This window comes from Hordeum vulgare, chromosome 7H (assembly GCF_904849725.1).
Source record: "Hordeum vulgare subsp. vulgare chromosome 7H, MorexV3_pseudomolecules_assembly, whole genome shotgun sequence".
Classification (NCBI taxonomy): Eukaryota; Viridiplantae; Streptophyta; class Magnoliopsida; order Poales; family Poaceae; genus Hordeum; species Hordeum vulgare.
In genome coordinates this window covers 108,914,345-108,927,652 of record NC_058524.1, presented here as the reverse complement: position 1 = coordinate 108,927,652, position 13,308 = coordinate 108,914,345, and the positions used below count along the sequence as shown (strand labels likewise).

Below are 13,308 nucleotides of genomic sequence, written 5' to 3'. Positions count from 1 at the left end.
TGATCCCAAAATTTGAATTGTAAAAAAAAAAATTTGTTGTACTTTGAAAACTACATATTCTAAAAAAAAATGAAAAATGCTGAGGCAATCATATAGAATATGTACACATAGTCTGAGACTTTATTTTAGACAATACGTAGTCTAATTATTCAAACTTACAGTACATATCAAACTATAAATAATAAACATATGTTCTAGATACAATTAAACAGCACACTCAAATGGAGAGGATTAGCTGCTATACAATATATTTGTGATACTATAGCTATTCTCTGTTGAAAATGCTACATCACGAGCAGCATTTATTGGATAGAATTAACTGTGGCTAATTTAGGTGAGGAGTGGGAGTTACAGCCTGGCCCAGCACCGACAGGGACGGGATAAGGAGGGCTGGAGCGACCATGCCAATCCATTCACGTCACAACCATTCCCTTTTCCCTTCTCTGTCTGTATGAACCACCACACCAGCAGCCTCCCGTCTCATCCCCTGCCCGTCGCGCCGGCATCAGGGAAAGCGGGGCTGGCCCCCGCTGCTGCTTGCCTCCGGGGCGCTGGAGAAGCCCAGGGCGTCCGGCGACCACGCGCCACGAAGAGCCGCCCGGTTCTGCGCCATAGCAGCGGCGTACTGGCGCAGGATCCGGCGAGCTTCCGGTGGTGGCGTCGGCGGGAGGGGCGGAGCCGGAGGAGGAGGAGGTGTCGCCGGTGATGGAGGGCGGAGCGACGACGACGAGCCCATGGCCTCCATCCCCTCTTCTTCAACCTTGATCTGGGCGTTCAAGATGGGGATGGTGTGATAACCGCCTCGTTCCTCTCGATCCGGTGTCGGAGATGACAGATCCGGGACGGGGCCGGTGTGTACTGCCACTGCCGGCGTCGGGGATGGCAGGTCCGGGACGTGGCCGTCCGTGCGCGCAGGGCATGGCCCGAATCCGTGCTGCATGCAGTACGGAGGAAGAGGCGGCGGCGCAAGTTCACAGGGGAACATCACATCTTCTTCGAGGAACGGCGCTGATGGCCCTGCAAGAAGCCAATCCATGGGAGGTATGTTGAAAACAGATGGTGAAGTGGCCGGAGCCGAAGGCCCAGCCTGTTGCAGTGGAGCGGTGGCCGGAGTCGAGGATCTAGCCTGGTGCACCGTTGGTGCACGCCCACGAAGTGGCTGGTTGCCTCGACGTGCATACCCACGACGGCGGTTCTGGCGGTGGTTCCCGGCGAAGAAGCGGCGATGAGGGCCACTCCGGTTCTGGCGGTGGTTCCTGGTGAAGGAATGGCGGTGAGGGCCATTCCTTGCATCAAGACCCTGACGGCGACGTGCAATGCGGTGGCGCTGCGTGCGAGTGAAGCGGCTGTCTTCTTTCTGCAGGAAACGTGCGAAAGCAAAAGCAAGCGAGGACAAATCTCTCCCTGCCATTCTCACCTTTCTCTTGGCTCTCTGTCGCTCTCGGCAGAGCGAGCGCTGATAACGTGTGAAATGTAAAAACGAGAGAGAGGATAAAATGATGGAACCGTTGCTTTCATTGATGGATTGGGAGTATATATACCCCTGGTACAAGGCAGTTACAAAGAGGCAGTTGCTACTAGTGGCAACCGACATAGCGGGGATTAACCCTTTAATTAATCTAATTAATTTATTTCTAACACTATTGAAGAGGACTTGGCTTGACTTGACTGAGTATATATCTAGTCTAGACTTGACTCGGGTATTTTGACACAACTTGTCTATCATGTTTGTCATGTTTCCGTATATCAACCATTAAAAAAGAGATAGTATCATTGAGAGTCATATAACTTGCGCTGAATGTTCAGTTTAGTGTTAAAACTTGAAAAATATGAATTTATGATCATTCAACTTGCGTTCTGGTGCAAATACGATCACTTCTCTCATATTCGAATGTATTCTGCTCCTTTGTGGCACGCCGGCATGGCTATAGCCCATTGTCAGTCATTGTAACAGGTCAATGTGACGCGTTCTTTTTTACCGAAACATCCCTTACTATATAATTAATCAAGCAGAAGCCCCTCAATATCATGTGTAGGTCCCACATGTCAACATGAGTGGTGGGAGAAATAATAATAAAAAGAGGGTTTGGTGATGCAAAATCCCTACCTCATACACTATGCACGCAGATTGATGAGTGTCCCTTTCATTCAATATGTTCACCGCCAAGAGGGAATTCATCTCAATGAGAACTGGGACTTCCGATCGATGTATTGCAAATTTGTAATAGATGGACCTTCCGTGCATGCCCTTGTCTCTGCTTCCATGGCATCTACTCCCTCCGTTCCTAAAATCTACTCCCTCCGTTCCTAAATATAAGACCTTTTAGAGATTACACTATAAACTACATACGAATGTACATAGACATATTTTATAATGTAATTCACTCATTTTGCTTCGTATGTAGTTTTTAGTGAAAACTCTAAAAGGTCTTATATTTAGGAACGGATGGAGTAGACAAGAGATTAGTTCTCTGCATGAAAAAAATATAATGTTGCCTAGATGTTCCCGGAACGCCATTCGTTGTGCACTCCTAGCCATTGACATATGGGCCTCCGTCGGGCTGGCAAGCCATGTGAGCAGGCCATATGGCTGCATACGAGCGGAAGCACCATATTTGCGCAAGAACGCAAGTTGGATGATCATAAATCCGTATTTCTAAAGTTTTAGCATCAAACTAAACATCGGACGTAAGTTCTATAACTTTCGATGATATTACCTCTTTAAAAAACACAAGAGAACCGCATCTTTTGAGTTAGGATAGAAGTTAGAGTCAATATTCAACACAAGAGGCAGTGTGATGAACATAAACCTAAATATTGGTTTGCTAGATGGAATGTGATATGTCACCCTGAAGACCAAGAAGGTCTAGGTGTGTGAATGACCTTGAGACTAAAAATAATTGTTCGTTGAACAAATAACTTATAATATACTTACTTAGGAGAGAGTTTGACAAGAATTATTTAGATCAAGTACAATAGTAGGCTATAAGCCTGCCTACATGATAATTTTGTTTATGTTGAGAAGAGAGACATAAAAAAGTAAGTAAAGTGGACTCTTATACAAGAGCCTACCTCTATACGGGTTTCTAGACAGATGCAATAAATGTAAAGAAAGAAATAGAAAGAAGATGAGAAAAATACTAATTTTATAGCTAACCTTATGGCTAACCTTATTATATGAGTGAATATATGTGTTGATTATGAATGATATGGCAACATCTTTTGGCTATATTATTAACCATGCTTTTAAAAATAAGTACCTACATTCTAATACCCTTTCGGAGGTTGAGGCCAAACTAATGGAGTGGCCTTTCTAAAAAAGGTCTCGTGAGGGACAAAACAACTTCTACAATAAAAAAACATTTATGGTAGGCAATGGCTTAATTACTTGGTTTTAGGAAGAGACACGGTGAAGGGACGAGCCATTAGCCATTCATATTATGCAGCGGAAAGATATTTTTCTAAAGGGAATATATTAATATCATAAAGATATCAATTATATCCAACTTCTGCACCTACAAGATGTCATCGAAACATCGAGGATGCACATAGCCAACAAAAAAATTAGAAAAATGAGAAAAAAATAAAAAATAAAGGTCCCACCACAACGATCAACTCCTTCCAAACAGCAGCACTCATACCACCATCAAATACAACATCCGAGAAACATAACAATTCTTCAAAAGCAAGGCCTTCAAGAAAGGAACAATGCACAAACGTCGTCTTGCCTGATCAAAGATCTTAGGTTTTCACCTTAGAGAAGGCATGTGCCCCCAAAACAATTCCTTCAACAAGGTAATCGCCAGGCACAACCAATGAAGACCGGACCTTAAGTTTTCAGCCTGAAAGTCATGACTCAGCACCCTGAGACGTACCACTGAAGATGAAATCCTCCACTGTTGCCGCCCCACAAATCACTGCTGCTCCTGGGATTCATCTAACACCTGGTTGTCTCCATCGCCTCCAAGATTCTGATTGTGTAACTGATCCTCCGATCTCGGACATCTTAACCTTCTCCACTATTGTCTCCACCATGAAAATCGAGAAGGCGACATGTCCCAAGGTGTCATCAATCAACAGAGCTTTGCGTCATGCCCTCAGAACCTCGTAGGCTGATATGGACGTACACGATCGAAATCTAACTGATCTACATATCCTGAGCAAATTCTCCGACGATCGTTTGAGAACACGTCAACAGCCAGATCGAGGTGAACAGATCAAGTAGGACATTGTCGTGATGCAAGAAAGCACAAGGACCACAACCGGGACTAGATGACGGATCATGAGATCCGCCAAACCAGCCACAAACCGCCCGACCACCTCCGACGGAGGTGGAAATCACCACCACGATAATCCTCGAGATGCGTGACAGAACCAGGAAACCTTCGCAAACCGTCGCCGTAGCCAATGAGAGAAAGCGGTTCGTGATGGCAGCAGCCCGCCTTTGTCAGGATAGAGCCCAAGCCGCCACCTCCTACCTTCCACGCCGACTGCAACAGGCGTCTCGACGCTTCCCGGCCGCCACTGCTCGCCGTCACTGCCGCAAAGGACCCAGATCAGGCCACCGTCACCTCTGATCCCCGATGACAGAGGAGGTCCACCGCCGCCGCGCCACAGGGCCTTTGCCCAGCGATGTTGTCGGCGGCGGCGGAGGGAGGGGCGTAGTAGTTCGAGAGGGAGGCCGGTGGTGGCCGCCCGGTGGAGGCCGCACGTTGAATGCTGCCTTCTAAAGACCACTATTCGGGGATAACTCGAGTAACTGGTTAAATCTTATTGCAAGATTATTATATTTACAATACAAAATATGTATCGATAGATTAAGGATGAAATATATTTTTATATTACATATTTTTTGTATTGTAGTTTTTGAATTTTTTTTATAATAAATTTAGTCTAATGTTTTATAAAGTTTGGCTTTGACAAATGTAATATGATGTAAATGATCAAATGGTAAATATCACATGTCTGGCATGAAACAACACTGACTTAACGTTTTTGTAACTAAAGTTAACATCGGAGAAAAGGCCCGGAGAAAAATTGAAACCATCCAAACAAAAAGTTGTCATATGCTTCACAACTAAAGTTGCCATCCTTGATAATAATCAGAAAACGTCAAGCCATAATTGCTTTGTGCCATATGTGTAATATTTATCTGGGCAAGAAAAAACGTGATAATGTTTAGGTAGGGAACACCATGCACATGCATTGGGTGCCAACGGACAATTTGATTACAGTTTTTGTCATTTTTGCCCACACATACCCAATGCCATCAAAAAGTATAGCTCGACTTTCCTTTCTTTTTTGCAGCTGAAGTATAGCTCTACTTTTTAAAAAGTACGAACAATAACAATGGCGAGGAGAGAACAAGTAATATGCATTGAGAAAATAAAGTTAAAAATATATGAAAGAAAGAAAAGTAAAACATATAAATATGCATCAAAGGTAAATATATGGTGTGCAAAATAAGGTGTTGCGAATATGGATTGTATAGAGTTGAACAAGCTCTTTGGAAAATTAAGCATTAACTTTGACAGAGTCCAAAGAAAGCTCGTTAATCCTTCACAGCAACACACCGTCCGCCTCCCGGGTCGCTCGTGTGATCGACTCCGGAGGCCCCAACCTCAGAATAAGCAGAGCGGCCAATCTCCTCCCTCCCCGACCGCTGGTGCCGTCAACGCCGGTGGCGGCGGCTACGCCCGGCTGCCAAAGTGAACGGGCGAGGTCGGTGCGCCTCGATAGGCCTCAATCACCTGGGGGGAGAGGCATCAAGGTTGTGGTGTAGACGTCATCGTCGACATCTTTCCTCCTTGCTTGGGTTGCAGCCTCCAGGTGAAAACCTAGGTCTTGGACCGACAATGGTAGCGTCTTGCCCTCGTTTCACTGTTGGGAGCATCGTGTGTGGAGACACGGCTAGGAGATTTAGTGTGGCAGCTTTTCGGTATGTGCCGCTGGTCCGAGTAAAGTTTTTTGGACGCTATGCACGCCAACGCTGGTGAGTACAAGATGATGACTTTTTAGGGACTATTTAAGTCCCACCATCCATTCGTCATCTTCTTATCAGTAATCATGGATGGTCGGTGCGTGGACAAGGGAAATACAGTAAAAGTTGCTGCCCTTCGCGTGATCGGTGTTGGTCAAGACGCAACCGTGTTGCTTTGATTACGGCAGGTTTATTAGCGTCGCGGTTGTAATGTGTACGGAGAGTTTCTTTCGGATAAACTTGGATGTGGTGTTTTTTTTTTGAGATACTCGGATGTGGTGTTTGAACTACATTTTTTGTTCGTAAGGAGTGGTATTCTCTTATAATTATCTATTATTTTTAACTGAAATTGCCATTAAAAAAAGCAAATTCCAAATAAAACTGAAACTTGCCAAAAAAAACACAGGCGGAATTACTTTGGTGGTGTTTCTTTACCCATGGACTAGACTAAAAAGTCTCTTTTAGTCCATAGGTAAAGAAACAGAAGGGACTTTTCTTTAAGAGACTATAAAAAGACTTTATTGAAGGGACTTTTTTCTTTAGTCCTTGGGACTAAAAAAAAGTCTAATGAAACACAATCTTTGTGTCACACGCATGTGAGGCTTATCAGATCCTGAAAATATGTGAGGCTTATCAGATCTTGAAAATAGGGTACATCCTATTTAAAAAAAAAAAGCATTGAGCTTAGAGTTAGAGATAGACCACGGAGGTCAAGTCAACCATAGTCGACCGGTGGCACTCCGCTAGCTTTAAAACCTCCCTTGTCTCGAGCAGCAGCTAACACATCGAGCAGCAGCATGATGCAAGTACAAGGCTAAACCTCCAAGAAAAACAAAATGGCGATCTCCCTGATCCCCTGGCAGCTCCTCCCTCAGCTCCAGCTGCCCCAACAATGGCAGCAGCTCCTCCTCGGTCTCGGCCTCCTGCTGCCTGCTGTTCTGGTTCTGGTAGTGAGGAGCAGGAGAAGGCTCAAGCTGCCGCCGGGACCAGCGCGGCTGCCGGTGCTAGGCAACCTGCACCAGCTGGGCTCGCTTCCGCACCGGAGCCTGCGGGAGCTGGCACACCGGCACGGTCCCGTGATGATGCTGCGGCTGGGCGCGACGCACATGCTGGTTGTGTCGTCGGCGTCGGCGGCGCGTGAGGTGCTCAAGGTGCACGACGCCGACTGCTGCAGTAGGCCGGCGTGCCCTGGGCCCAAGCGGCTGTCGTACGGGTTCAAGGACATGGCGTTCGCTCCCTACGGCGAGCACTGGCGCGAGATGCGCAAGATCTTCATCGTGGAGCTCGTCAGCATGCGCCGCGTCAAGGCCGCGTGGGGCGCGCGCCAGGAGCAGGTGGACAAGCTCATGGCCGCCCTGGCCCCCAATGAGCCTGTGGTGCTCGGCGAGCACATCTTCGCGTTCACCGACGGCATCATCGGCACGGTGGCGCTCGGGAACGTCTACGGCGCGGACATGTTGGCGCGCAAGAAGCACTTCCAGCATGTGCTTGACGAAGCCATGGACATGCTGGCCACCTTCTCCGCCGAGGACTTCTTCCCCAACGCCGCCGGTCGCCTTGTCGACCGCCTCACCGGCCTCACCGCCCGCCGTCACCGGCTCTTCGGCAACCTCGACGACTTCTTCGAGACGGTCATCGAGCAGCACCTGGACCCCGCGCGGCCGAAGCCGGAGAACGGCGGCGACCTCGTCGACGCCCTCATCGACCTCTGGAAGGAGGAGCACCGTGGCTTCACCAAGGACAACGTCAAGGCCATCATCATGGTATGCACTGTACGCCGGCCTGTCCTATCCCCTGACATGAGTCCTGATTAAGATAGAAAACTTGTACTAATTGGCATACACTGATCGCCTCGCCTGCCGGCCGGCCGTCATGCACTTAATTGCTCTGCTGTCCGCTCTAATAGTCTGGTAATTCTTTGTAATTTAAGGACACTTTTGTGGGTGGCATCGACACAAGCTCGGTGACGATCCTGTGGGCGATGTCCGAGCTGATCCGGAACCCGCGGGTGCTGAAGAAGGCGCAGGAGGAGATCAGGGCGGCGGTGGGCGAGCCGCGCGCCCGGGTGCAGCCGGACGACCTGCCCAAGCTCAACTACCTCAAGCTGGTCCTCAAGGAGACGCTGAGGCTGTACCCGCCGGCGACGCTGCTGCTGCCGCGGGAGACGATGCGGCACGTCAAGATCGGCGGCTACGACGTGCCGGCGGGGACGAGGGTCGCCGTCAACGCGTGGGCCCTCGGGAGGGACCCGGCGAGCTGGGGCGAGGACGCGGAGGAGTTCAACCCAGACAGGTTCGAGGCCGGAGGGGCGCACGGCGAGGTGGACCTCCACGGCGCGCACTTCGAGCTGGTGCCGTTCGGCGCCGGGCGGCGGATCTGCCCGGGCTTGGCAATGGCGCTGGTGAACGTGGAGTTCGCGCTGGCCAACCTGCTGTGCGGCTTCGACTGGGCGCTGCCGGAGGGGACCAAGGCGGAGGACCTGAGCATGGAGGAGGCCGGCGGGCTGACCTTCCACCGCAAGACGCCGCTCATTCTCGTGCCCACCCCGTACGTACCGCCGTCCGCCGCTGCTTAATTTAATTCCAGCGACAGCTCAGTTTCAGCCCAAATTTGTCGCTTTATCCTGCTGCAACTACGTACTTGCTGTAATTTTTGTTTGTTTGTTTGTTGAGCTGTGCATGTCTGGGCACCAGGGACAAAATGTATTGAAGGAATAATAATAAACTGGCAGCCATTTTTATTTGGACGACCTACTCGTTGACGGTGAGTATACAACGTAATCTGTCCCTCTCCATGACTGCCGAAATGAAATCGATCTTGCCGCCTAGAGATGGAATATTGGAAACAAGCTCACGATCGAGCACCAAGCTGAGCACGTCTCTTCCAAATGTTCTGTTCTTATTCATGCCTACACGCAATGATGACAGGATTGTGGGAGCGTCACCTTGCATAAATGCTCTTAGGCCCTGCCCAAACCGTCGTCTCCCCGGCATCCTTTTACCATCACCTCCCGTCAGTCCAGCCCGCTGTTCCACATAAACCGATAAACGTCCAATCCGTCCCCTCTTCCGACCCTCTTCTAAATCCTAGCTCACCCACTCTTCTCTCTCCCTCCGTCCTCTTCTCTCCTCTTTTTGATTTCGATCCAATCCGGTGACACATCAAGCTCCGGTAGCCACTCCGGTTATGACCTCGACGTTGAGGAGGAACTGGCCCTCCGCATTGCGTTGAGGTGGTCGAAGGTGAACACAAATGGTAGCTTCGGATCTGCACCGTCGTTGTAGCATGGATGCCGGAGCTAGACCTCCCAACCTGTCTCCAGCCCCGCTAGGGAAGCACAGTCCACTCCGCCCCCGCGTCGCCCCATTCCTCCGCTAGCCGCTGCTCCGTGCAAGTAGTTGGTGGGTGCTAGTGCATGCTCCACCGGTCGCACGTGCACTTCGCGAGAGGCAGCAGATGAGGGAGAGAGGCGTAGCGAAGCGGTCCGTGTGCCACCGGTTGAGGTCATCGGCGGAGTTCGACGAGAACGAATGGCTCCTCGCTGGTTCTATTGCTGGTCATTGACAACAACGGAGACAAACGCTCACCTCTAGGATGAAAGAACGCGAAGGCGCTCCGGTTTGCCATTGAGTAGTCAGAGCACGATGAGAAGGAGGCAGCTTGGGTGGCCATGTTGAAGTGGCAGCAGGAGAGGGTCGTTCGTCGGATGAAAGGTTCATCGGCCTCTCCAACTTTTTGTCCGACGGCGACGATGACCACAACTCCACCTCCTTCGATGACGACCAACATCCTACACCAGCCGCGAACGCCTACAACTACACACGCTGTCGAAAGGGTCAAGGCCCGGCGAGGAACTAGTGAAGACGCTCCTCCTCCTTCGTTTATTACAGTTTGTTAGTGGTTTAAGTTAAGAACTTTTCTGACGATGAACTTCGATGATCTTTTGGATGATATACAATGGGCTTATTATGTGCATTTGGTTGCCCATTTGATGCCACTTTCATTGTTTGTTATTTGATCATGTAGGGTAGTTCATCAGCTTCATGCCTAGTATGGATATATGGTGCCAAATATGAGGTACGTGGATCTGAACTGCTTTATTTGAATCGTGACTAGTCAGTGTCTGCGGACGCGCACGTCTACCGGAGTTCGAAAGCCCAGATTTGTCTAAGTCCAATTGTAAATGCTCTTAGGCCCTGCCCAAACCGTCGTCTCCCCGGCATCCTTTTACCATCACCTCTTATCCAGCACCACCGATCTCTCACCCTCCCACCCCCTTGGACTCACCTCTGCCCTCTGACGGTGTCCCTGTCTTCAGTTTGTTCTTTCACCGGTCGTGGCATACGTGTAGGGTCAATGCTCCACATCTGCAACAAATCGATTGGAACCTTGAATAGTTTTGGCAACTGATTATTAGCAGACTCCCACAATATTATGACCCAACCAGCTTTCTCGAACTGGTCGTATATGTCTGGGTTGACGTGCACAACTCACATTCAGCCTATATCTGAAACGGATATGATGAGGTTCAGTCAAGCCCGTACACGTAAGCCTCATCGGACTGACGGGCGTGACCGACGCAGACACATATCAAAATTCATCAGTTCGGCGAGGGTGTCGCTTCGGCGCGTAGCATGAGGGGCTAAATCTTGCTATTTAAGCCGGACGACAAGCCCCAATCCTAGCCAGTCCCATTTCCATCCTTATTCTCCCATCAACGCCGCCAGTCCCATCTCCTAGAGGAGGTATATGGCCTCCGGACTCTACAGATAAGGAAGAACAGGAAGCACCGGCTACGGTAGTTTTGTTGTAATTTTGAGTGGAAACATGGGCAAAGGCTCACACTGTACCGTTTTCTTTTGTGGGAAGCTACAAAACAGCATGAATCACTGCAGTCGTAGCTTTGGGATTCTCTTGCATGGTAGTTCATTTTCTAAAATTGATTCTAGGAAGCTACATTGAAATACGATGTGTTTATTTCAGGTTCAGGTTTTTTAAGACCTAGAATTCGCGCATCACTGGCTAAGGTATAAACAAAGGCTACCTAAGTGCCATACTTTCAAGTCATCTACTACCTCTAAAAAAGAAAGAGAGGACAAATCCAATTACAAATCTGAAGCATCTAATCACATATCTAAAGAACTATATTAAGTGTTAACGAAATTGAACACGCTAACGAAACGCTAATCCCATCCATGGAAATAACCTCCTAGTATCGCTTTGTCTCTCTTCCAACTCCTCGCGAACCGCCCGTTCAGCCCGCACGGCCACATACCCATCCCCACATACGACGCTCCACCGCCCACCCTCACGGGGCCCTCCTTGTCGCTCTCGTCGCGTTCCACCACCAGCACCCCTCAAGACGTCCCGCCGCCTTTCCCACCGGGGCATGCCAGCTTCAGGATGGTGTGTGCAAAGACGCTGACGGCCTTAACCCGCATGCTGCCCGCGCTGGCGCGTGCGACGGTCGCGACAGGGCAGTCGGCGTTGTCGCTTGACCACTCGTCGTATGCGTTCGAGAGCAAGCAGCCCGCGTCACCGCATCACACCGACGGGACGAAGAGGGTGGCGCGGGCTGGCGAGCAGAGCACGAGTAGGAGAAAAGCGGACATCATTGTGTTTGCTCTTCTCTGGGTCATGCTTGGGAGTGCGAGTGCGAGTGCATGTTACCTTGGCTAGTTGTAGGATCGATTCTGCCTTTTATTTCTTCGTGTTGCAGTGGTGGTGGTGGGGGGTTGCTCTGTCAAGCAATACGTGTTTCTGGCTGGAAATGTTCCCGAGGCTTAGGACTCGTGGTGGATCGGCTCAAGTTTCTCCTTGCTCGAATATACTATAAGCACTTTGTGTGTGTGTGTGTGTGTAACTTTTCTGGCCGGGTTTGATGAGCTTCACGGGGCCTCCTTGCACCACTCGCTAGACCTAGTGCATTCTCTGTCGCCCTTGCACCCCCTATCACCACCATGCTTGCCACCACTCGCCAGACCCGTGAAGCAATAAGATGCATGGTACGCTCGGGCTCTTATTTGTGTGATTGATTCTCATGTGTGTATTTTCTAATGCCATCCATAGTAGGTGCTTCGCCAACATTATGCAAGGTGCTCGCGATGTATGCGCGAGGAATGAAACAAAGCAGAGTCATGGTGGGGAGATATGAGACTGGGTCTCCCTAAGCTAGCATCCCCGTTGCTTAGTATTGACTAAATTCGTAGGTACTTCTTCACTAATCCCACTACATGTTTGTCATATTTCCTAAATTCAGTAGATTGACTCTTGCAACCATGCGTCATGAGCAATTAGACAAATCGGATCATTATCGCAGCATCGCTATGTGATTTGCTTTCATTTTTGAGTCCTCTTGACTTGCTATCATGTCTTTATTTTCAAAAGATAGTTCTGCTTTAGTTATGGTTTGTATTATATCTAAATAAACAAGTAAAGTGAGAAGACATCTGGGAACAATTACTCTTGATATTCTTTCGGTTATGTTAATTCAAAAATAGAGGAGTCACACATAGAAGAGTAGAATTTTTTCAGTTTTACTGTGGACTGTTAAAGGAGCACTTTATGTTTCTTATTTAGGTAGGAAATTATCAGGAATCTGCTTGTTCTGTTGCCTCTGCTTTCTTCCACTCTAAGGCGAGAAGACCTTTCATGAATTAATTCCAGTATTGCGGAGCCTCTTCTATTTTCTTCTTTTGGATGGACAAGGATTCACATTTAGTACTATTATGTGGAGTACATATCCTACCTTTATTGTTTTCCTACGCATTTTATCGATGTGAAACCGAATAATAGTAGTTAAATGATAATTTCTTGCTTCGTCATTGTCCACGAGACAAATATAATCGCGCAAAAAATTCCTGCTGCATGTTGCATTGTGTGTTGCTGATAAATATCCTTCTTCACCTACATGCCTATCTCACATTCACATGTTGTCCCCACCCCCATCCTATAAGTACTAAGTACATACCCCCCACCCACCCACACACATTAAGTTTCTTTTTAGCCATTACATGAATTATATCTGGTTGTTCTTTCTTATTTTCTGTTCTTTCCTAGTTTGTTACTGATGGGGTCATAGTCCTAGGGTAGGGTCATAGGCCTGCCCTACATGTCCTACCCAAGGACTACCCCGCACAAGGGCCATGACCTTAAGTATGCCCCGACTGAATTAAGGTGCCCCCATCATCCAGTCGGTAACAGGCCCAGAATCATCCAGTCGGAGACTAACATTCGGAGAGCACCGGGCCTACCGACTGAATACACTCGGTACGTCGTAACCTCTCTGGAGGGAAACTGATGTACGTTTCCGTGTGCATTTACTAGCA

General features: G+C 48.7%; 1 protein-coding gene across 1 annotated transcript; it reads left to right on the top strand.

Annotated features, from left to right (window-relative positions):
* The first annotated feature begins 6,669 nt into the window (after positions 1–6,669).
* Positions 6,670–8,726, top strand: LOC123408909 (4-hydroxyphenylacetaldehyde oxime monooxygenase-like). Its single transcript, XM_045101934.1, has 2 exons — positions 6,670–7,743; positions 7,911–8,726. Exons 1-2 carry the CDS (start codon positions 6,817–6,819, stop codon positions 8,553–8,555), a joined length of 1,572 nt encoding a protein of 523 aa, XP_044957869.1. The 5' UTR covers positions 6,670–6,816; the 3' UTR covers positions 8,556–8,726.
* The last annotated feature ends 4,582 nt before the right edge of the window (positions 8,727–13,308 follow it).

Bases quoted from the DNA above. Each gene is read 5' to 3' on its own strand.
- LOC123408909 (XM_045101934.1), top strand. From the start codon at position 6,817: ATGGCGATCTCCCTGATCCCCTGGCAGCTCCTCCCTCAGCTCCAGCTG. The intron at 7,744-7,910 runs GTATGCACTGTA...TTGTAATTTAAG, and splicing joins ACGTCAAGGCCATCATCATG to GACACTTTTGTGGGTGGCAT.